Below are 26,083 nucleotides of genomic sequence, written 5' to 3'. Positions count from 1 at the left end.
AGCTCTTGGAGATCGTCCAGCCATGAGAGATTTCAGTGGCAGCCTCATTCAATCCCGTACAACCATAATGTATAATGCATAGGCCTAAGAGTTGCCAGTTCTCAAAAATTCTTTCCAGTGCAATCAACATGGTGACCCCCTTCCCTTATATGTAAATACAAAAGCAGAGCAGTGCTATATGTGTATTTACATACTTGGTTTTGGATCAACAAAGGAAAAATGTTTCATGAGCCCTGACATGATTTAACAGCAGACAACTCTTGTGGATTCAAACACTAAAGGCTTGCATTTGTTTCTTCTTTATCTTAATTAGCTCCAGCAAGGAGGTTGCGTTTTCGCCAGAGGTCATTTGTTTGTTTGTTTGTTTGTCAGCAGGATTACGCAAAAACAACTAAACAGGTATCCACAAAAATTGGTGGAAGGATGAGGCATAGGCCAAGAAAGAATCAGTTTAATTTTGGTGCTGATCCGGACAGTATTTTTACCTTTGTTAACATTGTGAGATACAGCATGTTTTCACCAATAATTCAAGAATCTCAGTGAAGACTTCAAACATATTTAGGGGACTTATATTGGTGAGTGTGTGAAATTTGGTACAGCTCGACTCAATATAAGGGACTGGTGGGCCTTTGCTGTTCAGCTTTTCAGCACAGTCCCTTGGTCTCTTATGCTTCTTTCCTCTCACCCACAGTGTTAGCTTTTTTTCAGTTTGTGATTTAAAAGAGAAACTATTAATACATCAAATTAATATGAGTCTGGACCAAAGAAGTGGACCAGCTGACTAGTTTACATCACAATCCCTGGAACCAATTCACTAGCACTGCAAAATGTGACCATTTAAACCTCTGTGGTCCTAATATTCACTTTCAAAAGTGAATTACAAGTCATACAAATACCTTTTTTTTTTTACCAGTCTCAACTTCTAAAATGCTTGATATTTTTAGCCACCCTGGCATCTTCATACTTCATCCAAAGTAAAGGTTGTTTCATTGGAACAGAGAAATCACTGAAACCATGGGGTGAAAGACAATACAGCATTTAAATAACTTGTGTTCAGAGACTGAGGTTCTTTGACACAACAGAGTTTGTCTCAAAAACATTTTAAGCTTTTATTGTGTGTAAGTCTTCGCCTTTTGTGCATTTTCTAGGCACATCTGTCCTTGATGTTGAGTGTTTGGATTCAACACCTACACAGTCTTACTGAGTAGGACTTGGGACCCATTGTTCCCCCTTTCACCAGAGGGGATTGGCTCTGATAGCTGAGCATTTTTACGTATTAACAGATTTCCTGTCTCCATAAAACTGGATGCTGGGACGTCACAGAAGAGTGGAGAAAAGAGGGGTTAGCATCTGCACCCTCTCTTGGGAACATGGATGCATGTCCTTGAGTTGACTGCCCTTAGTCAGCCCTACAATCACGTTATTTTAAGCCCTCCCCTGTCTTACAAAAAAAACCCCACTTATCTTTTTTTTCTTTATTATACTAAGCCCATCAGCATTTCTATGTAATGTGTGTACTATCATGACCTCTCTGTATTTTTCATCTTTACCATTTTCTCTCTCTCGCCCTCAGGAAATGCCTCCGCCCTAGGAGGACGAGCCCTTGGATGTAATGTGGGTGTTTTGGTGGGAGGAACACAACTGAAGGCCACGGTCTAGTCACCTTCTGAGATGTAGACCCCCAAACCACATCTACTATTGGAGTGACTCAGTGGAGCATAGTGCGGAGGCAGGGGGTCAAAAATCCCCTGCCTCTGCCTCCACTCAAAACATGTGGGAATGGGAAAACTTTATTCTATATTTAACCTCCAGGTGTGTGACTGGTGTGAGTGTGTGAGACCCAGGATCTGAGTCACCTGCAGCTGGGTAGACGTGTTATCTTATAGGGGGGGAAATGAGGTCTTCCTTATTCTTTTGGCTGATTTTCGGGGGCTTTCAAACATCTTGGAAATGCTGAGTGTCTCCCCCCCAACCTATACACTCACTCTGATGAGAACTTTCCCCCCTATAAAAATCCGTCTGAGGAGGTTAACATGGTGTCAGTTAGATCTGTGTAAAATGCAGAGAATTAAAAGCTGAGAAAACAGGCAAGATAATGAAAAGTACTAAAACTAGAATTCTGCATTACAACTGTGAATCTAAACTGTCAGAGAAATAATAAGACACAGTTTAATGCAACAGAGAAACAGCTCTCTCCTTCTGAAGAACACAATGTCCGTGCTAAATTAATTCTTAACTAATACATCATTTCTTACAGAGAGTAGTGTCCTGGGGTGGTTATGTCTGGCAGTGTGGAAGAGCAGTGTTATCATAAGGTTAAGAGACTCTGCTTGATATGCAGTATAATGTATAAAATGTTTCCTGGCAACAGTATGTTCCCATTTGAAAAGAAAGCAATGCTGCTGAGTCAAATCACTTAGTGCTATTACCCATCAAACCTGTATTAATGATAGCCAGTGTATTACGGCCTAAGATCATCATATGGGCAAGCTTATACAGTTATTCAGCATAAAGTTAAAATACCAGCTCAGCATAAACCTCCCAACTCAGATTTATTAAGAGTAGAGAGAGAGAGAGAACGGTTCTCAGGAGACAGAGGATGGATTTTACCTCTTTCACTTCAACTGAGGCTTTTATTTTATTTTTTTTAGGGGGGGGGGCCTTCAAGTCAAGTTTTTGACTCTTTCTTCTCAAAGGATTCTGATTCTTCTGCAAGCCAAAAACAACACACCACTGGGTAAACTGTGCATGAAGGTAACAAGCGTGCTCTTTCTTATAAACATATTTGCTAGAAGTGAACACATCCACACTGTTGTTGAGTCCCACAGCCTTTTTGAAACGTCATTCCTTCTCGTCTCCATTTGTCCAGTCCTGCTCTGCCACATTTTGTCCCTGGAATGCTCAAATCTGAAGAAAAAAAAAACGCTTGAAACTTCACAAAGACGCCCACACAAACAAACTATAAGATAAATATAGTCGCGCATACTCTCAACGCACGCGCACAATCCCGTACACTTAAAGGCCTCCGAGCCAGCTGAGCGATAAGATTAGAGGAAGTACGTGGGTGTGAAATAGCTGTGGTGTGGGACTTTCTGGATTCACACAATCTACGCTGACTGCAGCCCCCTGCTTTTTATTAGAGCTCGAGCTGATGGGAATACACAGGCGCTGATGACACCCACACATCCTGCAAATCTGGGCCCGAAAAGCAGCATTTACACGCAGATTGAACAAGCACCATTTCTCCAGCGGTCTGCAAATTCAGACAGCTTTTCTTACACACGCACCAGGACTTTCTCCATGTTAGGTATGGACACTAAACACTGCTGGGATACTGTACGCTCGATGGCCAGAGAGGCCGAGGTGGGTCTCGAGGCAGTAACCCCGAGGTTGTGACTGCTGCTCTGGTGCAAACAAAGCAAAACCGAGAACCATCAGTGGGTCCATTAACAAAGCTCGCAGCCCGACAGTGCTCTCTTTGTTTCATAATTAATGCAAACGTAATAATCGTGACATTGACCGTTGGGCGGTCCGTACATCAGCGGCCCTGACAGATGAAAATGAACGCTGCCATTCATCATTGCACAGGACTAATGGACCCCATAAGACTGAATTATTAAGCACAACACAAGAGACCTTTGTGCAGGATTAATGGAAGCACACAGCACACGACATTTACTACACTGATATACAGTAGTCAGTGTGATATCACTTTAACTGTCAAGAGGCTACAACTTCTAATTATTGGGTTAAGTGCGTAAAGTTGCCTTTGTGTTTCTGGCGTTAACAGATCTATTGTGTATAAACTTCTCACTGTTTAAGCTGATTTTAGATCTTAGTATCAAGGTCTCTGTGCAGCAAAGACTCGCAAATTCCCTTTCTGTAAATACACAATGCATTGTAAGAACAGGGGGAAAAAATGCTGCCATTTTGCTTCCTTTGTTGGTTTCCAATAAGTTGGATGTGTTTTCCTGAAAGCTGCTGCTACATGGACGGACAACAAGGAGGGTGGTGGTGGGGCAGCAAAGGGAGAATTTATTCAATCAATCCATCTCAAACAAGAACAGCACTTTGTGGTGTATTTCAGGGGAAGAGGAGAAACTGAGGCAGGATGTGGTGGATTAGAAATTTCAGACGGAGAAATGAACAGAGAAAGAAGAGAAAGTGAATATTGCTTTTTTTCATATATTGTCATTAAATCCTTGTGATCAGTAAAATATGATGTACTTTCATTTATTCTTTCCATTTTCTTTGAGGTGAATAAAGTTCTTTATTTTATTATATATTATCTAAGCTTATAAGGGTTAGAAACTCAAAAGAAAATGGTGTCAACCTTTAGTTAAAGTGATATTGTGGTAATTCTCGCAGGAGAGTGGAAGCTGCGATTAAAATAGCAGTTGTTTACTCTACAGTGCATGTCAATATAAGCAGCAGAATAGCAGAAGTGCTGGGAAAGTCTTGGCAACACTAGACTGAAAAAGGGTTTCTGAGCCCGACACTCAGAGCTGAGGTCCATAGGTTATTGATTGTGTGTTTAGTTATTTGGTTAGAAGGGGGCCCTGCGATCGTGTTTCCCTAATCGGGGCAGATGACAGAAAGAAATATGATGCTGCATAAATTAGTCTGCATGATGCTACCCTTCTACTGAATTTCACGTCATAATGCGCCAGAAATTAGATTTGGAGAATTGTGCATTAGGCCTGGTTTAGGACAGAAAGGGATGCACACTGGCGATCAGTGACATGAAGTAGCTGGGGGATTCGCTACATGATTTACCCCATGAAGACTGTTATATGTTATATGTATCTCATCACCAACATCCCCTTTATTCAAAATACTTTCACAGGCTATAGGCTTCTCTGTCCTGTCTTAATCTCACGAATCCTATTCACAGAGGAAAAGAAGCCATTATCCATTCAGATCCAACGAGGAAATATGGCTCTTAAAAGTGACCCTGGTCAATGAATACAACCACAGCAGAAAACTATTGATACAGTCAGTGATTTTTCATAATAAACAAAGAACGCAGACGGATTTAATTAAACACTTAATATTCAGTACTTGTGGAGCAGTGTGAGCTATCTGTCCTTCTTGGATCTTATCCAGAGAGACATCTTTACAGTGATTAACACGTCGGGGCCATGAGACAACTGGAGAATCATTTTTATGGTAATGTTTGTCAGCGATGCAGACACACGGTTCTCTGGGACGTTGCCCAACTAATGTGAATCCCGACACTCTTCTAATGGCGCCCATTACGAGCCAATTCATTTTTTATGAGAGGGGTAGATCTGTTGGCGCCTTCCATCAGGGACATTCACCCTTATTTATTGGTTACGTCTGGCAGTGAGCACATGCAGGGTTCAGCTTGAAGAACGGTTCGGCCTTTTGGGGACGATGATCATCAAGTGCACAACAAAAAGTCCATTGTTGAATTAACTCCCACAGAGTTGATTTGAAAGCCGTTTATGGGTTTATATAGCTCCACACTTTCCAGAGTTAAATTGACATTTTCAAAATAGTAAAACATTTAACACTTTGCCAGAGTTCCTTCTTCAACTCGAGTTAAAGCAACACTTAGAGAAACATTTCTTGGTCGTACGCTGCAGACAAACAATTAACTAAAAACGCTTAAAATGTAATGCTGTGAGAACAGAGCAGCATATTGTTTATAATTATCCCAAAAATCTGATCAAATCTAGTAACAAGCTGTCTCACGTGACCTCTTGTTTTCAAATTTGAATCATACTGTCATGAAAATAATGAATGCATCAATGCTTACTACTCTTATAGCAAATGCTTTAAAACAAGCAAATCAAATAGAACTCACTTGTAGCATCATCCAGCTCAGTTTGTGATGGATTTTCTGTTGACTAGTGTAAGCAGTCCTTTGGTCATTTGAAAGTGAAATACAAGTTTTCCTGAAATAAAAAATAATTATATTAATTGCGTTATCATATTCAGAGAATTCAAATGTTAATTAATGTCATACACACAGCATGTAGGCCATGAAAGTGTAATGCAAACAATAATAATGACTATTACATAACCTTTCTTGGTGTATGGATCTTTAGAGGAAGAGAACAGCATCACTATCGCAGGTGCATACAAATACAATTACACACCTTTTTTATGGAATTGCAGAAGGTCAAATTGTCCTTCCACCGCATCCGTCTTCACATACTTCACCTGGGCCAGCATTTTACTGTGAAAATGTGACAGAGTAAGTTAACTTTTAAAGAAAGAGCAGTAAAAAAAAAAAAACATCAGTGTCACACAAACAACCGGACAAGGGAAACAGTTTTTAGTAGCCTCTTGAAGTTCAACAGCAGTGAAGGAAAAAAGAAAGCGTTCGCTGTAGCCTCAAAAAGATTTTAAACAGTAAAAAAAAAAAAAACATAAAAACCTTCTTTTTCAGAGCAACTATCCTCATTTACCCTCCTCTTTTTGCAGGTAAGATCAGGCCTTGAGGTGAGGCCTTTGCAGTTTCCCTCCAAAAGTTACTACCTTATTTACTTCCTTATTTCATTAAGATGAATGTTTATCGTCTAAATCCAGAGACGTTGAATGAATCACAGCGAAATAGGGCTTTATGTAAAATACATGTGTCCCCTTCTTCAACAATGATTGTTCAATCCTCACCGAGTTTGAAATACTTAGGAGTTACTGTAGGTTGCTGTTGGCCTACTCACTCAATATTTATTACATGTTTAAGAACATGACCCTTAGTGATTCAGTGGCTCTTTTTCAAAATGTAAATCTTGACCTGGAGTAGAAAGTTTGGTTTAATGTCAAATCAACTTTTTATGTTGAATTAACAAACATTTGATTTACAGTATTTAGAAAAGAAAAAAGAGTCCAGAGATCAACAAACAAGAAAATAACACTTTCAGGGATAAACAACAAATGAACAATTCAGTTTCAAATCATTCTATTTCTCAGACTTTGAGCAGAGTGAACCCTCTTTCAAATACAAAACAGGAAGAAGAGGAGCTCAGCCAATATTTCACTTCTTTTCAGTTCAGCTTTTCCTCCACTAGTGAGCCATCTCCCCAAACAAATGTATAGAAGCAGTAAAGTGAGGATCTGGGACTGTGCTGAACTCACCTCATGTTCAAGACTAGAGTCTGAGATCAGCTGACTGCTGCTGGACCTGCTACTGTGTGGAACACTCCTCCCCACAGGGAGGCGCCCTCATGACTTTCAGTCTTCCGTATTGAAAGGTGGAAAGGCGGGGTCAGTCCAGAGCGGGACACAATCTGATTGGCTGAACAGAAACAGGTGGTGGGGGTTGGGGCGAGGTTTGAAGGTGTATTTTGAAAATAAAATCAGACAACATTAAGTATTAGGGCCACATTGAAGAAAAACAAATCGACATTTCTAGAATAAAGTCGTAAGTTTTATGAGAATAAAGTCGGGATTTTGAACTTCAAGTATCTTCATTTTGTGCAATATTACAGGTGAGTGAAGTGTTTGAGTCCATAAAACACGTTTGGAGTTTCAGGCGTAAACAGTGTTGCAGCCAAATCCAATATAATTGAAGTAAATGGTGACAGATTCTTCAAACAGAAAAAAACTCCACACTGCTCCTGTGGTGTCATCCAAGTGTCCGTAAGCCCCGATGGTCAAATTCGAGTGCTCGCCATTCAACTCAACAGTTTTGGCCGCATCGCTGTTTACTCCTGAAACTCCAGAAGTGTTTTTGAAAAGTCAAAAACTTCACCAACCCCTCCCTCGGCATAGTGGAGACTGAATAATGGGTGAATTTTCATTTTTGGGTGAACTATCCCTTTAAAACTAAAGTTTTTTAAAATACATTTTTAAGACTTCGGTGAATTCCAGGTCTTAATTTTTCTCACTTGATGTAGTGGGTGCTTTATTTGTATTGTTTGTCTGATTGTGAAAACGTTCCAATAAAAGGAAAGCCATTAAATTAAAAAAGAACAGTTCCCCTTGTCAGTAATGTAGTGGGTAATAATGAACTTGTGAAGTACTTGGAAGTACTCGAGTAAATGCAGGTTACTCAGTTACTCTCCATCACTGGGAGTCACCCCCTCCTCCCACCTGTACATGAATCTGAACTGACACCAACACAACACAGATCATGGCGCTCTGCAGCAAACTTTACACCCATCTGAGAGGAGGTGGTTGATGTGAAGCAGGGCGGAGCTGGGTCAACGGGACAATGTCAACTGCTGGAGACCACACGTTGTTTGAAGGACATGCTGAGAAACTGATGATGATAATGATGTGAGATTATTCATGAATCTCATCATTGCTCCATCCCATCATCATCCCATCATCTTCCCATCATCATCCCACAGACAGCTCCTCACCGGGGGGAGCACCTGCTGTCCCGCTCCGCGCTGCAGTGTCTGGGTGAGAGCACATGATTAGTGCACATCTGGAGAGGAAGGCAGACCTGTGGGCTTCACACACACACGCACACGCGCGCGCAAACACACACACACACACACCTTATCGGACTTTAACAACATCACACGCACGGGGGAGACACAACGCCTGTGACTTTCCATCCCGGGAGATCCAGACATGATGCCCAGTTTGCCGGGCGGCGGCAGGACAACGAGCGGAGCCACGGGCACCATCCTATCGGCGTGTCTGGTCTCCGCCTGTCAAGCGCTCCAGAGCTGCGGGGAGGTCCAGTGCGGCGACGGCCAGCAGTGCTGTCCGCCCATCGTGGCCGGGAACGGCAGCGCCAGCTCCGCGGTGCGCTGCTGCAAGCTCCCCATCCACATCTTCTTCGACAACGTGGGCTGGTTCACGCGGAAGCTGTCGGGCATCCTGATCCTGCTCCTGCTCTTCGCCATGGGCTACTTCATCCAGCGGATCATCTGCCCGCGGCCCCGCCGGCACCCGCACCACGACCGCAGCGAGGAGCCCTCCCTCTTCCACGGGCACGCGTCAGCGTCCCAGGACTCCCTGCTGGACCGGTACCCCGAGTACAGCCTGGGGGACTTCACCTCCCCCAGCCTGCCGGCCTACGACGAGGTCAAATACTTGCCCACGTATGAGGAAAGCATGCAGGAGATGCACAGGGACCGGTCGGATGATAACTTGCTGGCGGAACATGAGAGTCGGGGGAGAGTGAGAGCTGCGGGACCGAGGGCTGGAGAGCAGAGGCGGGATGTCCTGGAGGTGTCAGGACCGCAACACAGCCCAAGGACATCACGAAACTCAGTGTGACGGAGAATGAGACAATATAGTATTCTTATTTTAATACCATCAGGGTGATCATCCTGCTGAGATACAAACTCAAGTGCAATTATAATCCTGAATGTCCAGAATAAAGGAGGAGGCTGAGAAAAATGTGCGTGTTCTGTAAGATTATAGGGGATTACTCTCCTTTTGTATGCAAATGACCGCTTGGGTTGAAGTGATGGAGATTATAAAATAACCGAAGGCGCCTGGAATCGACGCTCTTTGTGTTTGGGGACAGCTAATTTGGCTCCGGTACAATCGCATTAAGTTTTACTTCAGTGTCTCGATTTTAAGTGGCACCGTGAAACAGTTTTTCTTCTGTCAAATTCTCCTCCTTTCTTACTCTAAATATTCTGCTGAGCTCCAGAGACCTGCTTTCTTTATTTATTCTTTATTGAATTTGCATCCAAAAGGAAGAAGATTTATATTTTTTTTCTCTCAGTAACCTCAGTAACCCCTGATGTGGTGCTGCAAGTGGGGGAAAGAATGAATATCAATTTATATACTTGATCAGTTTGTTAATTTATACACTATCAGCATGGGAGTGTAATATTCTGGAGAAATTACACATACATGCTCATGTTGGCTCCACCAAAATCAATCCATTGACGTTATTTGGACAATATAAGCCACAGAACAGTGATAATGTCCATAAGTTTCGCAAATCACATTCATAGGTTCAGAAAATAAGCAAATATTTAAATTTCAGAAGTCAAGTCAAATTTGGGGCAAAAAATAAATCACTAAATTATCAAAAAACTAAAAAATGTTGTCAGTCAACTGAAAGTGTTTGAGCTGTGTAACTTTATTTACCTCTTAAATTTGGGCATAAGCAGGTGCATTTATCACCCTGTTACCCTGAGTCCTCTAAACTGATTTATCTGAAAGTGCATTGGAAATTTGTTATGGCAACATAATACCAGTTTATCAAAGCTTTCACGATAAGTAACCATTCCATTTCTGTCAAAATATGCACAAGAAGTTGCTTCCAGAGCTTCAGGATCCATAAAACTAGACGTTACAACCGGAGACATTTGAGCTTCTCTAATGCTCCTGACTCTGAAAGTCTGAGTGAGATTGTGGTGGTGGCCTGTGTAATCCAATACTGCCAGAACATGATGGCAGAGCCAACAGTCAACACTGACAGCTTTCCTTTCCAGAGGGACATGGGTGGGTGGAGTTTGCACTTAAAAGCATTAAATCTGTGCTTAAAACCCACTGATGGATGGACGGGGTGGAGTGTGTGACCCCAGGATGCAAGAAGTCATGTGTGGGGGCTTCTTTAAAAAAATGAGGGGTGTGATTGTTTGGTTTCATAATCTTTTTCAGTTCATAATGAACCAATGTCTAAACAGTAAAAGTGGGTCTGTGACCATGAGGGAAAACCTAGTCTTCTACATTTAGCAGAATTAAATCAGATAACATAAAGCTGGGACATCCCCTGGCTAAAGGGAGAGGATGCTGGTTAAGTTGGTTTTCTTCAAATGTATGTGCACAGACATTTGGTGTACAGAGAGAGAGAAGACAGCCACACACAACAATGGACACAAATACAGTGCACACACATACACACACAAAATGGATTTGGTGTGAGCAACATCAGAATCTGCATCAATAATCCAGTTATTATATTACTCACTGGTCGGATCAACGATATAAAAGGTCAAATCAATGAGTATTACCTTCCTCATAAATTCTACATTATATCTGGGGAATTTAATTTATTGAGGAAGCTGCATTGTATGGCCAGAACATTTAATATACGATACTTTGCAATCATTGAATATGTGTATACAGCTCTGTGGTTAATAAAAGTGCAATGTCTGTTTTGTATTTTGTAGCTTCAAAAACATTGAATATTTACATTCTAAAAATCTAAATGTGACTTTTCTATTCTTTATTTATAGATAAGGCTCAAAATGTCTGGTGTAAAGTGTAGAATTTAGTAAGAATACACATAATGGGTTAAATAAACACTAAACTGGTACAATAAATAATTTTTCATTACCAATGATGTAAAAAGTCTATTCACATGATTTAATTTAGTTTAGTACCCGCTGTGACGTTAAAGAGGGAGTCTAAGGACAACACAAATATTATTCCTCATTTTCCACTGTGTGTGGCCTCTCAGTGGTAATGCATGTGAAACCTGACTCCTCGCTGATAAGTCTTAGCATAGATTAATGATGTATGGTCTAGAGGACTATGGTTTATCACACTGTGAGGAAAGGCTTAGAGAGAAAGGGGGTGAATGGGGAATAAAATAAAGAGGAAGAAGTGGTTTAAAGTACAGGGGAAAAAAACAACAGCATGAGAGTGTGAACCCATCAATAGGTTTTTCCTATATCTAACGTTCACTTTCAGCTTCGGTGTCCACTCACAGTTTCTTCAGGATTATGTTCATCACGTTCTACCACATCGGTCCACATCATCATGATAAGGTCGAGTGAGTTCACAGCCACTGTCAGCAAGGGAAATAAAACCATGAAAGAGGGCATGTATTTCCTGGAGGATCTATGCCCACAACTGCTGCCTGATCACTGCAGCATGACATCAGAGGATAATGTCTGGAATCTAAAGACACTGTTAAACAAGAGCTGTTGAGATGGAGTGCAACGTACTACTGAAACTGGGGTTCAGCCTTTTTCCCCTCTCCCTCCATCTCCTATCAAAAACTAAGGACGGCATGGGGCAGCAAGGTGTTATCTCAAAAGTGAAGAGGTCCTGGCACAAGAGAAAGATTATGTTCTGACCTCCCCGAGATAAATCAGTTTTCAAAGGTAGACGCCAACACTGAATTTAGGCAGATTCTACCAACCAAGGAGTCCTCCCTTCTAACCACATTCATCACCTCATTTAGTGGTATTGATACAACCCTCTGAGCTTTGGAACATTGTCGGCCACACAACACTTTCAGAAATGCTAATTCTGGAGGGCCTGGGAGGACTTCGGTGGCAGATGGACGACATGCTCATATGGAGAGCCACAAAAGTCTCCGGAGAGCATTGTCATGGCTGCAGGAGGCAGCAGGAGTAAGTTCCGGGGCAGAGCATTGACAAGGTAAGACGATAAATCAACTGGGGAAATCTCTACCTCACCTGGTCGAGTAAACATGTGCAGAGAGAACTGCTGAGGACGTCATATACATGGGCCTGGGTAACGAATGACCCAAATGATGAAACACTTTAGTGTCTGTGCAGTTGCCCAGACAAGACAATGTGGAGTGGAAGTCAGTGGCGTATGGGTCAGGAGGAACTGCTGGTCTCCACATGGGCCTGCGAGGGGGTTCCTCATCGGGACGAGTTTCTGGTCCCACTGCTTGGCTCAAGGAACATAGATGAACTCCCTCCACGTATACAATGCCTTTATATGCGATTGATGAGATTTTCATACACCACATCCCGTGTGGCTGGCAAAGAGATCGCAACTGCAGATGTGCTGTCCAGAGTGCCTGTAAACAGCACAACAGAGGGTATTCAGGAGGAGATCAATCTGGATGCTGGCTGAAAGAAATTGGAACACATCAAGACAGTGATGTCATACTGCAGCAACTGAAATAGAACTATGCAGGATGGCCAGACCAATATCAATTGGAAGAGTGTTCTCAACCGTGAGGTCACAGTAAAAGATGGTCTGTTACGTTTTGGCTGGAGACAAGTGAGCCGACATACTGACTGAGCAGAAGTGGTATCACCACAGCGTCATCAAGTGCAGAGAGGGAAGAAAACAATCCGTGAGGTGGACGGGCCAAAGCAGAGAACAGAAAAAAATAGTCATGGAGTTCCCGTCAAGGCCAGGGTCTACCGTGGAAGCAGAGCCGTCTCAGATGGGAGACAAACCGTACTTAGTCATCATGGACTATTTCCTGAGATTCTTTGAAGTAGCCAGACTACAGACCCACATCACCAGAAGCTGTGATCAAACACGGCCAAACTTTCTTTGCACATCAAGGGATTCCTGAGGCGGTGTGGAAAGACAACGGACCGCCCATTGTGTCTGAGTCATTTGAAAAGTTTGCATATGATTGTAGATTCAGACGTGACATCCAGTTCACTTTCCACAGACCATTTTTTTTTTGAACAACAGTTCCGCCAAGATACAGAGCACATGAAATGTGGCACCTGCAACTCGGCGATCACGTGTGGGTCAGAGAAATGCTCTAGAGGTACATTGGTGTCTTCAGTGGACATGTCCAGGTCATATACTGTTGAAATGCCCAGAGGCAACCTGCAAAGTTACAGATTCCACCTCTGTAGCTCCACAAACATCCACCGACGTTCCAGAAACATCACAAGAGAACGCAGATATACGTGCAGAGTGCACCTGTCAGACTTCAGTGTGTGAGAGATGTCATCCTGCCAGAGTCAGGGTGACTACAGCAAAAGTAAAGGGCTCTGTGAGGTGAATGAGGACTGATAATGACACACACACTAAAGGAAAAGACACTTCAAAATAAAAAAAGAAAGGAAAGACAGGAAGAAAAACATGTTGTTACTGTCATGTCTGTAAATGTTTGCTGATGTTAACTTTTGTAGGGAATTGTTTACAGAAGCTTAGGGAAATAAAAAGTTTCATGGCCCTCATATGTATAAGTTTATGAGTTAGCGGAAGGGGGAAGCCATGCATTCTTATTGATGCTTTTTGTTTGTTGTCAGAAGGCTATCTGCTAATAGCTGAGTATGTTACTTGAACTGTTAACTGCTACAGTAAGATGAGGTAAAGAGCAGAGCTTTCCATTACTTATTTATGCATGTTGACAGGAAAGGACTTTTACCCAGAAAGAGGGATGTTGTGATAGCTCTCATCATGTCAGGGAGGAGCCTTTGTTAAATGTACTGTGCGGCTGTGGGTCGGACAATAAAAAGGACGGCTGCCTAATGACAGCAAGCAAAGCTGCCACGTGTCTCTATGCTTCTTATACGGTTTCATCATAGTACCGATAAACAATAGAAAACATGGTGAGCAGTTGGTTTCACACCTCAGTAGAAAAGGAAATTCAAGAATAACTGTAAAACACACAGAAACATATTTTGGGTATATAAGCAAAGCTGAAAAAGAAACTCTGTTCCTAACTCCGTGAATAAAACCAGTGAAGCATCAAGACATTAAGGAAATAGGGGATATTTGGGCTCAATACATACTTGTATCTGTTTTATTAATAGATTCTTTTTACTCATTACAGAAGGAAACAATGAATACATTAACTATAAAAACTATTTTCATATAAAACACAACAATTAAATATCAGTGACATAACTAAAATAACTGCAGTGGGGTTATATGCCTCCACCAAGCAGTGCAGTTTCAGTCTACACACAGTTTGTTCCAGACTCATATGAAGTCCGTGTGACCTTTGACCACTGAAATCGAATCAATCTTTCTGAGGCCTCCGAGACATTAACCACCCAAATCTAATCCATGAGTATAGGTGAACATACATCTCAAGGCACTTGAGAGAGAGAGAGAGAGAGAGAGAGAGAGAGAGAGAGAGAGAGAGAGAGAGAGAGAGAGAGAGAGAGTGAGAGAGAGAGAGAGAGAGAGAGAGAGAGAGAGACATTAACGCCTTGCTGCCACGCTGCTCCTCACAGAGGCATTCGCAGCTTTCTCCCTTTCTTTGGACAACTCCATCTCGATCTTCGCCTGGATTTTCTCCCAGTTCACCTCAACCTGGCAGAGACACAGGGAGACAAGATGAAATGAGCTACTCCATTTTGTTTTGACGAGAATGGGACTGATAATGCAACTCAGCTAAATTGGTCAAATTCCAACATAATACAGGGACCACACTGATGGGCTGTGTTTTAAAGCATTGTCCTAATGATGCCAGCATTTTTTTAAAGGGACCACACTGATGCTCATCCAAGAAATCTATGAGACTAAACATCAGTGGACAGTGTAAAAACAACTTTTAGGTTTTCCACCATTTTTTCGTTTAGCCCCGCAGTCTCTTGCGTCAATTGAACAGCAGAACACTAGAATAGTGTATAAGCAGTGTATAAAAAGCTAAATGAGCTGAACTGACAAAAATTTGCTGTTAAAAATGTATCATACCCCAAACCAAATCTGCAGCACAGCAGACAAGCTGCCCTCACTTACCCCTCCGGCGTACTGTAGGAATCTCTTATTGGTCTCCTTCCTTCCAAATTTCTGTAGGAACTTCTCCCTATAGGCCAGCACAGTGTCCACATGGGTCTTGTGTTTGACAGCCAACTCCAGGGCCCTGGGCACAAGATGATGAATTGTAGATACACATCAAGCCTCTATAGACGAGCATGCTTCTCACTCGCTCATCCTCAAGCCTAATGTTTGACGCTCTCCTAAACATAGTCATTACAAAGCTGAGCGGAAGCATCCCCCAAAACAACAGAAACTCCTGAGTCGTACCTCTCCCAGTTGAAAAGGTTAATGTTGACTTGTATGGCCTGGTAGATGAGTCCGGCTTGTAACAGAGTGGTCTCGGCCTCCTGGATGAGACCACTGAACAAAAGCATGTGGGCCAAGGATGACTCCTTCGATGGCTGCGTCTTTATGAATTTGATGTACCGCACTCTTGGTAACTAAAAGAAGAGAAAAATTGATTTGAGAATGAGATACCGAATACTGTCTCTCTGAGACTTAACTATGTCAGTATTGTTTGAGTTAATTCAACTGTTTTTGATTGAATCAGCCATTGACTAACGCCCTTACCTCTCGAATGGCAGCGTAGGCCAGCTCTGCTGTGGTCAGCTCCCTGTTGGCCATTGACATACCAGCCAGACACGCCCATAGAGATTGGTCCTGTCGAGATGAGGAGCAGAGGCTGTGAGCACAATCAGACATTTTCTTCACATTTTCTATCATGTTTTTTTAGAAACATACATACAAAAGTTATTGATTCATTGATATGAGTGCAGTATATACACAATGCTACCACATTTTTCTTATAAAGGCAAACCAATTTAAAGCGAGCAGTGATGATTACAGCAAAGAATCTATCTAATAATTCCAGAAATCTCTGTCTCGAGAACAGTTCATCTAATATGCCTCACACTTGGCATGTGTATTTTTAAGGGCCCAAGGAAGTGCAGTGTTGAATTTGGCGCAATTTGGACACGCAATACATTCAATAATAATATACTTTACATAAACAGGCGACCAATGCTCTGTCAGTGGCAACAGCACATTCATGACAGCAGGCATGTTCTCAACAATAGCAATGAGATCTGATTCACTGAGTCGAGCTTCACTGAATAAACAGGTGAGAACAGGTTTAGAACGGCCACAGCACTAGTGGAGGGGAAGGCCAATTCGAAAGCTTTTGAGTGATATATGACATACACACATATGAGTGTCTAGGAGTATGAACAGAGACAGGGTATGATGGTGTCTTTATTACATCCTTTTCATATCCTGGCAGACCTCGTTGTAGTCATGCTCTGAGCCATTAAAAACATGCATGACACACATGGAAACAAACAGAGATATTTGCAGTACACAACATCTCATGTCGCCACTTTATTCAGTGCAGCTGTATTCATTAAAGGGAATCCTTAATCACCTATTGAATGACTCAAAGGACTAGATTCACCACTCTGTAATTCCCCCTTTAATCGATGTCCATCACTGAGACAAACAGCTTTGATCGGAGACCACTCCTGGAAACAACAAATAACTCTGATTAAACTTGATACAAAAATCTGACTCTCTATATCTCTCGTACCACTGTTAGATTCATGTGGTCCATTGTATGTTATATATTCCTCTATGTGCGCATGCTTCTAAACTATTTCATGTGTCAACTCTAATCAGATGACAGTTTACCGACAACATGGAACGATTCTGGGAAAAGCCACGCTGCCACCAAACTTTTACCAGAAGTCAAGGGGGGAGGAGTTGGGGAAAAAAAAAAATCTGTTTAAAAAAAGTCTCTCTCTCTCTCAATCCGTTCTGTCCCACCCTTGTCTTGTTACTAGCGTCCATTTTTTATGGCTGTGGTTATTGCATCATCACCCCAGCAAATGTAGTCTCACACTGTGCTCAGTGTGTGTGTGTGTGTGTGTGCGTGTGTGGAGAGTTTTAGCATGCATATAGTGGAGCGTGTATTTATGAGTGAGGTCTGAGGGGGGCTAAATCCGGTAAATGGTGTCACCAGGCTAATTGAAGGCTAATTAAAGCCTGCTGCTCTGGTCCCATAAACCTGTCTACTACCTTCTCATTTCATGTGTGTGTGAAGGTGACACACACCACAGGATCCTGGACTGTACCAGAGACTGCAGCACCAAGTCACACAGGGTCATAGAGTCATATACAGTATATACACACACACACACACACATATATATATATTTTCTCATTAGAAAACACATTTAGTGAGTAGAAGTAATAGAAATATGTTGGGAAAGCAAATCTAATGTAACGAAATCATATAAATACTAAGATACAAACACAAAAAACAAAAGATATAAGAATAATTGAGTTACTTCACTGGAACAATTAGTACACATTAGAGCTGTTTTCCTGAGATTGACGATAATCATCATTTATTTAAAAACAATAATTAATTAAAAAATCATATGATAACAGTGTGTAAAGGAATCCTTATGGGAATCATAATGGGAAATTTGGTATCTGGCTGCTATGACCATCATTGTTTGTCTGTACAACCTCAGTAGGTATTAGTATTTTATTGGTATAGTATTAGTATTAGAATAATTTGAGCGTAACAAATTAGCACAAAATATGATTCAACACATGATGATACTGACTGACAACACTACTTTTTATCATTGATATTGGTAATTACAACAATATTATTAATACTCAAATTAAAAAAAATATGTTTTTGCAACTTATTTTGGACACAATAATATTTTAGGTGAAATCCCATATCCTGACAGCCGTAAAAAACATTACTAGAGATGTTTACCTTGGCAAAGCGGCAGAGGCGCAGTGCATCCTCCCAGCGTGAAGAGGTGCTGTATTCGTGAAGCAGGGCTGGGTAGGGAGGTACGATGCTGTATACCAGTGAACCGTCTCCCTGCCGTAATGTCACCTTGGTGCCAACGTAGGTAAGAATGTGAGGGGCTCGGCTGAACTCACTTTGAAGAGGGCAAATACAAACACACACACACACAAACGTGAGGAAACATATAACTACATCTCAATAGTTTGTTTGCAGCAAGGAACCGTGTGTGACTCTTGCAAATATTGATTGTTACATTCAAAAAAATGACTGAGTACATCTGGAAGTTGATGGATTGTGCTAATTAAGAATACATTCAGCAACTTATTTATCCTACAGGTATTGCCAGTTTACATGTGTGCAAGTGCATGTGCCAAAATGTCTGACACAAAGAGTAATTTGTGGGAGCTCACCACATATACTACTTGGCTAAATTGATGAAATAACACAGTGACAGTGCTGCTTTTGTAACGAGCACTGTACGTGGTCCAAACTGCCTTCCATCAAAGATATCCTCAAAACCTACACACATGGGTAAAAATGGAGCATTTGTATTCATTTACTTATTTGCTTCTGCCACGCAAGTTTGCTTAAATGCACCAGATACTGACTCCCAGGAAAACATTTGACTGCAAGAGCCCCAATAAATTATGGCCAAAAAAACAGCAACAGAAATTATGGTTGTGTAAACGCAACCAACCTACAATACCAAAACTTGATCCAATAAAGAGGAAATGTATTCTGACTTAATAAGTCTGTAATGTAAGAGTTAACAACAGTGAGCTGTAAACCTCAGAGAGGCAAAAAATATACACCAAGTACAATATGATCATAAAAACAAAACTATGCAGCCAAATGTTCAGATCAGTGTAGCAGAGATGTGCAAAAGTAGTCCAGCACTGCCTGTATTGATGTGCAGGCACTTTGCCTTAGCGCCTCCTGCACTGGCTGAAGCGGAGGACTTTTGGGAAGGAAGCATTGTGCAGTCTGACAGCCGCTGGCAGGGAGGAGAGCCTAAAGCGCTGTGTGTTGTACCTTTGGGAATGAGCTGGAAGGTACTAAAAAAAACTGCCTCTATCACTCTCTTTTCCTACTGCTGCTCTTCCATGACTGTTTTAAAATCACATGACATGCACATTTTGCACTGTCTGTTGAATGCTTGTAATTATGGCCAATTTTCTGTAGTAACCTACTCATCGCTCTGGTGAACAGTATGCTTGTTTATGCTAAAATGTATCTGTAATCTCCAAGTTATACCTGTTTTAAAAATAGCAGGTATACACAAGTTTTTTGAATGCTACAAAAAAGGCAATTGATTTCTTTCCCCCGTGTCATCCTTGATGTGACGAATGTGCCGGATGCTGAGAAGCTCTTTCACCTCGCTGTCTTGCCAGTGTTGCATTTTGCACAATACAAACGACAAAAATGCTGTTCCCAAGTACAAGGACACAAACGTTAAATGCACCAATGCCCTGAAGCTCAATGCACGTCATTGCGTTGCACAGAAAAAAAGAGCATTGTTAGCGTCTAGACTGCCAAAATAACAAAGAAGAAGAAATTGGTGTGTTCACTTGCCTATCGGAACTGGAGCTGATAAAAACTGCATCAACTGTAGAGTCATTTGACCCAGGAGTGAATGCTTATTGTATCCATTCCCATTCCAGACAAATGTCATATGTAAGTGGTGGTAGTGGGTTTTTTGGAGCGCAAGAAACTCTGATTATCTACCTGCAGTCTTTAGTGTACAGTGATTTTGGCAGCAGCTCCTTGTCAGTGAAGACAACACTTGGGTAGTACCACACTGTTAACTGCTTGTCTTGGATTCCACACAGGATGTTAGCAGTGTCATTCCAAGCCATACTGTGAACCATGCTGCCTATGGGACAGAAAACACACACAACAGTCTTGTTCAGACGGTGTTTTCTACAGTAATACTGGTGAATAGAAACAAAGAGAGTCGCTGCACTTTTTGTGACTTTTTGTGAGCTCTCCCTCCTCCCTGGCTCACCAATTTTGCAGATTTTGGGCTCTCGTCCAAGATGACGCACAGAAGTCAAGTAAAGGTCACGGTTCTTGTCTATGAAGGCGATCTTCCTCTCGGTGGATGGGCCACACTGGTCCAGAGCGATCTCCACCACCTCCAGCTACGTACAAATACACACAAACACACACAAGCACAAAAAGGTAAGAGGCAACAGAGTGAAAGATGGAAGTAGGACAAAAGATTGGAGAAAGAAAGGAAAAGGGGGAGAGCAGTTTGTACCGTGACCCAACAGCCTTTCTGCCAAGTGTGTGTGTGTGTGTCTGTGTGTAGGAGAGAGAAAGAGATAGAGAGACACTGAGGGGGTATATGTGTGTGTGAACCTGTGAGTGTGTGTGTATGTGTGTATTTGGCCTGAGCCAGCTGGCCTCGATGCAGTGTCTTGGAGCGGTGGAGTCCTGGCAGACAAAGCCATGCTGACAAACAGTAACTACTGCTACCTCCACTTCTTTTCCTTCTCTTCTATTTCTTTCCTTCTTTTTGTCTCTTTCCCTCTTAGTTTGACCTCAGAGCCCTTCCCCCATTCTCTTTACTTCGTTTTTATTGTCTCTCCTCGATCTGGATATGTGTTCGTATATTTTTAGCACAGCCAGTCGCTCTGAAAAGTGTTTCCCTCAGCTGGGTCTATTTAGATTCAACTTTTTGAATTATCATTGGCAAAAAAAACCTTGGCATCCTCACCACATGATTCAGAAGAAGAAGAGATGGATGATAAGAAATATCAATTTTATCGTCTTTTAAAAAATGATCATCTCCTTGTGCCTGTGCAGATTGGAGGGTTTTCAAAAATAACCTCCAACCATGATAACACATAAGCAAATATGGTACTACTATAGTTCTATTATTGGTACTATGCTTATTACACAGACCTCCAAATACAAGTTTGCTCTGTGTATTTTGGCTCTGGAATAGCAAATCATGAAAAAAATAGTATAACTGGCCACTTCACTTCTCTATAAAGACAAAGGATTACACACCTTGTGGGTCAAGGGCTTCCCATCGTCGAGGGGTTTCCCACTCAGGGCATCAAAGAGAAAGATGACTAGAGAGGGAAAAGGAAACAAGAGATTAATAGAGGCACCATCAATCCTAATCAAAAGACAGGGATTTTTCATTTTATTTAAAATACCACACAAATAATACCAAAAATAACTGATGACTGCAGCTCTGGGGAACCTCCCCCTGTTGTTACAATGGGTACATAAAGCTTTTTAGTTGTGAAAGTGGTTCCCTCACCTTTTTCATCACTTTGGTCCCGGATGGCAATAGTGTCGTTACTCAGAGAGACACCCTGGGCGTTTAGGATGTCAGCTCTCATACCAGGGAACTTTGGGGAAGATATTAGTCGACCTTCATAGGAGAACACATACAACCCTGCTCCATCCACAAGCAGAAAGTGTCTTGGTGGAGGAGACAAGAAGATATAGAGGATGAGAGCAGGGTAAGTAGATTCATATTTTAATGTGTGGAGAAGTAGGATAGCGGACAAGTGGGATAGTGTACTGTTAAAATGTTAAAAGTAAACGAATGAAGAGATGTTAACATTTAATGAACTGGCATAAGCAGGTAATTTGAACATGAATTGCACATAAAGAGAGTATTACCTTACACAGAAAGTCTCAATTGTGATCACAGAAGGACCAATAATCCATTTAGTTCTATGCTGAGTGTTGAAGACGCTAGGCTGGAGTATTGCACAAGAGCTTCTCCATATTAATCTAATTTCCCCCAGTGATTTCACTCTCAGCCTTATTGTATGACAGCACCGGCTAAGCGAGAGCATAGTGCCTGTGGGTGTATGTGTGTGTGTGTGTGTGTGTGTGTGTGTGTGTGTGTGTGTGTGTGTGTGTGTGTGTGTGTGTGTGTGTGTGTTGGCTGAGTGATGAGTGGTCAGTGCAGAGTAATGAAGCATTAGTGAAGCTGATGGATGATCCAACAAACTCCTGTTGCTCTGCTCCTGGAATAGACACTCACTTCTCTGCTTGCAGGATGAGACTCACTGTTCCCTCCTTCAGGTCAAAGATGAGGGGAGTGTTCCAGTTTCTTGAACTGCCACAAAGAAAAAAACACACAAACACAGCAAAATTTGTGAAAACACAGATGTATGACATCTGGCTAAAGTGCAGATGCGGGAAGACCACACAAACAAAACCAAGAACAGAAAGATTTCAGTGAAGTTAAAAAAAATGTGATGGAAAAGAAAAAACAACTTAAAAGTTTTCCGTGAAACTTGAGCCGTTTTTAGACATAACCTGCTAATAACGTCCGGACCCAATTCTCTGAACTTTATCCGTAGTTTACCTTTCACACATCCACAATGCAGTGGGACATTTTCTGCATAGACTCATTCACAATTCAACAACAACAAATCTTTTGCATTATTCAGGCGAAGAAAGCAGGACGGAAGAAACATGTTCATTCTAATCATGTGATATTTTTTTAAAACAACGTCAGCTCTTATCACCACAAACTTTCTTGACATGTTTGTAAGTCTCTTTTACGTATATGGCAATGCTTTTAAACCAGAGATATTTGTTTTCAGATCCAGAAAATCTTTTTTTTCAATATCTTTTACATGTTTTTCGATATTTCTTTGAATCTTTAAAGTAATAATTAGGAGATCTTGATGAAAAAAAATCTGCTATATCTATAGGAATGATATATGGCTAGACTGGATTTAAGGAGATTTTGCAGAGTTATGCGATCTCTGAGTCCCATTTAAATTTGTATAGTCTTTTTGCCATTTCACTGAATTTTGGAAAATCTCCTGAAGTTATCCGGCAGGTTTGTATGTGAGAAAATGTCAGTAAGATGCTGTGGACATTGTCCAGAGCTTCTCCTTCAAGTCCCCTGATAAAAACTGCAGATAATGTCAGAGGGAGTTTATGTGAGAAAACAGCAGGTGATTGTCTTGAGGATTCACTGTTAGCAGGTGGGCGCGTTGATGAGGTTTCTAACATGCAACACTGATATGAATAAACATTTCTGTGTCTGACTCTTAATATGTTTAAGTTGATAAAGTTCCGACCCAATTGTTTGAACATTTTTTAGGAGTTCATCTGGAATATGCCAAAACACACAAAAGGGTAATCTGATTACATTAGCCTAGTAGGTGTCAGCAACTCAGTAAGGTAGACATTTGGAGGAGGATTACCTAGCTATATTTCAAAGAATCTTATATATTAGCTATTGTATTATACTGCTACATTTCAGTTGGATCCAAAGATTATTATCAGGATTTGATCAATAAGTATTTAAGTATTTGTTGCTTAAAACCCCAACATAAGTTCTGAAATCAGGAAATACTGAAATCATGCAAATAGAGGATGAGAAAGAACAGTGAAGAAGATGAGAAAGGGAGGATTAGGCTACTCACTTGTAAACATAGCATTGGAGGGAGGTGGCGACCGCCAGGTGACCACATGCCAGCGAAGCTTTGATGACTCGATCTCTGAATTCCAATATGTCCACTGCATCGTTTGTCACGTCCCTCACCTGAGAAAAAAGAAGGGAATGAGGGGATGAGCTAATTAAAGATTAGAGAAGAATAAAGTTCTCAGAGTTACTGGATTAAACTTTTTACTGCCGAGCAAACACTGCATTTAAAAACACAAGCAACAAAGGGGAGACACTGACTTTACCAACAGAGGCTTGAACACACTCACTCAGTGTATTCACATTCACAGAGTGTATTTATTCTTAATATACACAGGAAGCAGTCTACAGTGTGTCCAAGTACACGTAGGGCAACTGTGGTCAGAGAGACGCTTTTACTGCTTGTGCGAGCAGTGGTCGCTGCTCATTTTTTCACCTGCATAGATAAATACTTCCTTCCACCTCTCTATGCAATTGAATGAAAGGCCCTTTTCCAGCACCAGGTGAAAGGTGGGGTTATTTTTACAGCTTTACAAATCTTCCTCCGCCATTCCCTCCAGTGAGCCAAATTTACATGCAACACAACCAGGAATAAAAAACATTGGACCGCAAGGTGGTAAATTTAGCTGGCTGATTCACAAACCGCTGGCAGATGTGCACTTTTTAAAACGGACTGCGAGGAGGAGAGGGGGAGGAGGGAGACAGAAAAGCGCCTGCGAGGCTGAAAATAAACGGATGATGATCCAACTTTGTTTGGTTTAGGAAAACTGCACTTGGTGAAGATGTCTATGACAAATGAGCACACATGTATGTGCACGACCTTGTTTCTGTAGCTGTGCGTGTGTATCCCTGTCTGAAAGTATACGTGTGTGCATGTGTGTGCGTATGCACATTAGGGTGTGTTAACCGCATTTAAACACTACCTTGTGGTTAGCATGAGTTTAAACAGTAAATGGTGGAGTGAGAGAGGCAGCTAAACAGGCTAGTCATTGTCATTGCAGGGCTGTACACCAGCACACACTGAGAGGGTCGTACTACACAACGAGCCCAGGCCTGGGAAGTGTTTGCTTCTCTACATCACATAGTCACTAATACTCTTCTTAAGTAGTATCATCAATCAAATCAGTGGTTTACCAAACTTAACAAAGCATAGTTCTGTTAATATATATTTCTTCCGTATGTGATTTGCAGAAATCTTTGTTTGAAAATCCTTAACCCTGATGCAACATATGCATGTATATATCTTTAAGACTGGGTGAGATGTTTGAGTGCTTCTCCTGGGGCCGCACAAGATGCGTGTAGGTTTTATAAGATGTCTTTTTTTAGAAATACATCACGAATCGCTTAAATACTCAAGGGAAATGTATTATGTGAAATGTAGTTTGTATTTCAGTGCTCTTAGCCTGCAAAAAGGTATTCAAAGTTGCAGCTGATATAAGCGAGAGGAGCAATACTGACGCAGATTACAGCAGTAATTCACTGACATAAAAAAATGATGAAAATAACAATGAGAAAGATTCAGACCTAGACAATGTTTCTGCTGACCCACTGACCAAGGCTCACTTGGTATGAGAAACAGGTGAGGAGGGGGAAGAAGAAGAGGGGGATCTCTGTGAGTTTGGCAGCTTTAATGGATTTTTTAGAGGCTGAAAAATTAAGTTTTTCGTAAACACTTAAAATACTCTCTGCTCTTCAAAAAACCCTCAGGTTTTAGGTGGTTGTAAGCAACAATGCTTAGGTTTTAGAGAGCTGTATTATTCAGCACTTAAGGGTTTAATGGGTGTAGGAGACCTTTAACCTTTAAAATGTTTACCCGTATGATAGACTAGGAATCAAGTTGGGCTTCCATTATTATCCTTTTTGTAAATGGATCTAACGGCCATTTATTTTTATGTGAGATTTATTAAAAAGTTCTTAATAAAAGTAATTGATTTTTAAGTGTGTGTGTGGGCATGTGCGTTTCTGTGTCTTTCTACCTGCATAGCTCTCCTCTTTGTAAGAGTGACCACAAAGTTCTTCCACTCCCAGTGCTGCTCCACCACATGGGCAAAGATGACATGCCCATTGCCACAAGCCCCGGCCAGCTGGGTGCCGTCTGCAGACCAGGCCACGTTCATCACACTGCCCGTGTTGGGCTTCTCCAACGCATAAGACCACTGGAGGGAGGGGGGGAAACCAGAGAGAAACAATATGGTGGTTAATGGCTACAGATATTTATCTACAATCTTAAAACAATTACCTGGGGGGGCGGCAGCTTAGGGGCAAGAAACAATAAGAGGTTTAGAGAGGAGAAGCAGTAAGAGTGTATGAGTAAGTGTGTGTGTGTGTGTGTGTGTGTGTGTACATAATGTAAACTGTGCAAGAAAGACAGGGGCCCAGTCAGTCAGTCATTGAGCTGTGATGACCTGTGAGAACTGTGAGACATTGAGGGAGTACTCGGCCCTGCCAAGTCCAGCACTCGTGCTCGTAAACATACACTCTGCTATCCTCATCTATTACATACA

At 41.6% G+C, this 26,083-nt stretch overlaps 2 protein-coding genes and 1 long non-coding RNA gene across 3 annotated transcripts in view; 1 reads left to right on the top strand and 2 right to left on the bottom strand.

Moving 5' to 3' along the window:
• Nucleotides 1-5,785: 5,785 nt before the first annotated feature.
• Nucleotides 5,786-7,238, bottom strand: LOC138412099 (uncharacterized). Its single transcript, XR_011244603.1, has 3 exons — nt 7,108-7,238; nt 6,126-6,205; nt 5,786-5,921 (listed from the first exon to the last, which is right to left on the bottom strand). It is a non-coding gene; the product is annotated as an uncharacterized lncRNA (long non-coding RNA).
• A 1,208-nt stretch (nt 7,239-8,446) lies between these two features.
• On the top strand, nt 8,447-9,343 carry LOC109630178 (uncharacterized membrane protein C3orf80 homolog). Its single transcript, XM_020088200.2, has one exon. It carries the CDS (start codon nt 8,554-8,556, stop codon nt 9,205-9,207), a length of 654 nt encoding a protein of 217 aa, XP_019943759.1. The 5' UTR covers nt 8,447-8,553; the 3' UTR covers nt 9,208-9,343.
• Nucleotides 9,344-14,345: 5,002 nt separating this feature from the next.
• Nucleotides 14,346-26,083, bottom strand: part of ift80 (intraflagellar transport 80 homolog (Chlamydomonas)) — a 28,122-nt gene continuing 16,384 nt past the window's right edge. Inside the window, exons 7-18 of the mRNA XM_069534873.1 lie at nt 25,556-25,735; nt 23,581-23,699; nt 22,179-22,253; nt 21,441-21,604; nt 21,182-21,246; nt 20,172-20,307; nt 19,892-20,039; nt 18,128-18,299; nt 15,910-15,999; nt 15,607-15,779; nt 15,319-15,442; nt 14,346-14,889 (exon numbers count right to left, since the gene is read on the bottom strand). Of these exons, the coding sequence (XP_069390974.1) occupies nt 14,779-14,889; nt 15,319-15,442; nt 15,607-15,779; nt 15,910-15,999; nt 18,128-18,299; nt 19,892-20,039; nt 20,172-20,307; nt 21,182-21,246; nt 21,441-21,604; nt 22,179-22,253; nt 23,581-23,699; nt 25,556-25,735 (1,557 nt within the window). The 3' untranslated portion in view covers nt 14,346-14,778. The remainder of the gene's footprint in view (nt 14,890-15,318; nt 15,443-15,606; nt 15,780-15,909; nt 16,000-18,127; nt 18,300-19,891; nt 20,040-20,171; nt 20,308-21,181; nt 21,247-21,440; nt 21,605-22,178; nt 22,254-23,580; nt 23,700-25,555; nt 25,736-26,083) is intronic.

Source organism: Paralichthys olivaceus, chromosome 11 (genome assembly GCF_024713975.1).
Source record: "Paralichthys olivaceus isolate ysfri-2021 chromosome 11, ASM2471397v2, whole genome shotgun sequence".
NCBI lineage: Eukaryota > Metazoa > Chordata > Actinopteri > Pleuronectiformes > Paralichthyidae > Paralichthys > Paralichthys olivaceus.
The sequence above is the reverse complement of the archived record's forward strand: the minus strand, read 5'-3'. Positions and strand labels throughout refer to the sequence as shown.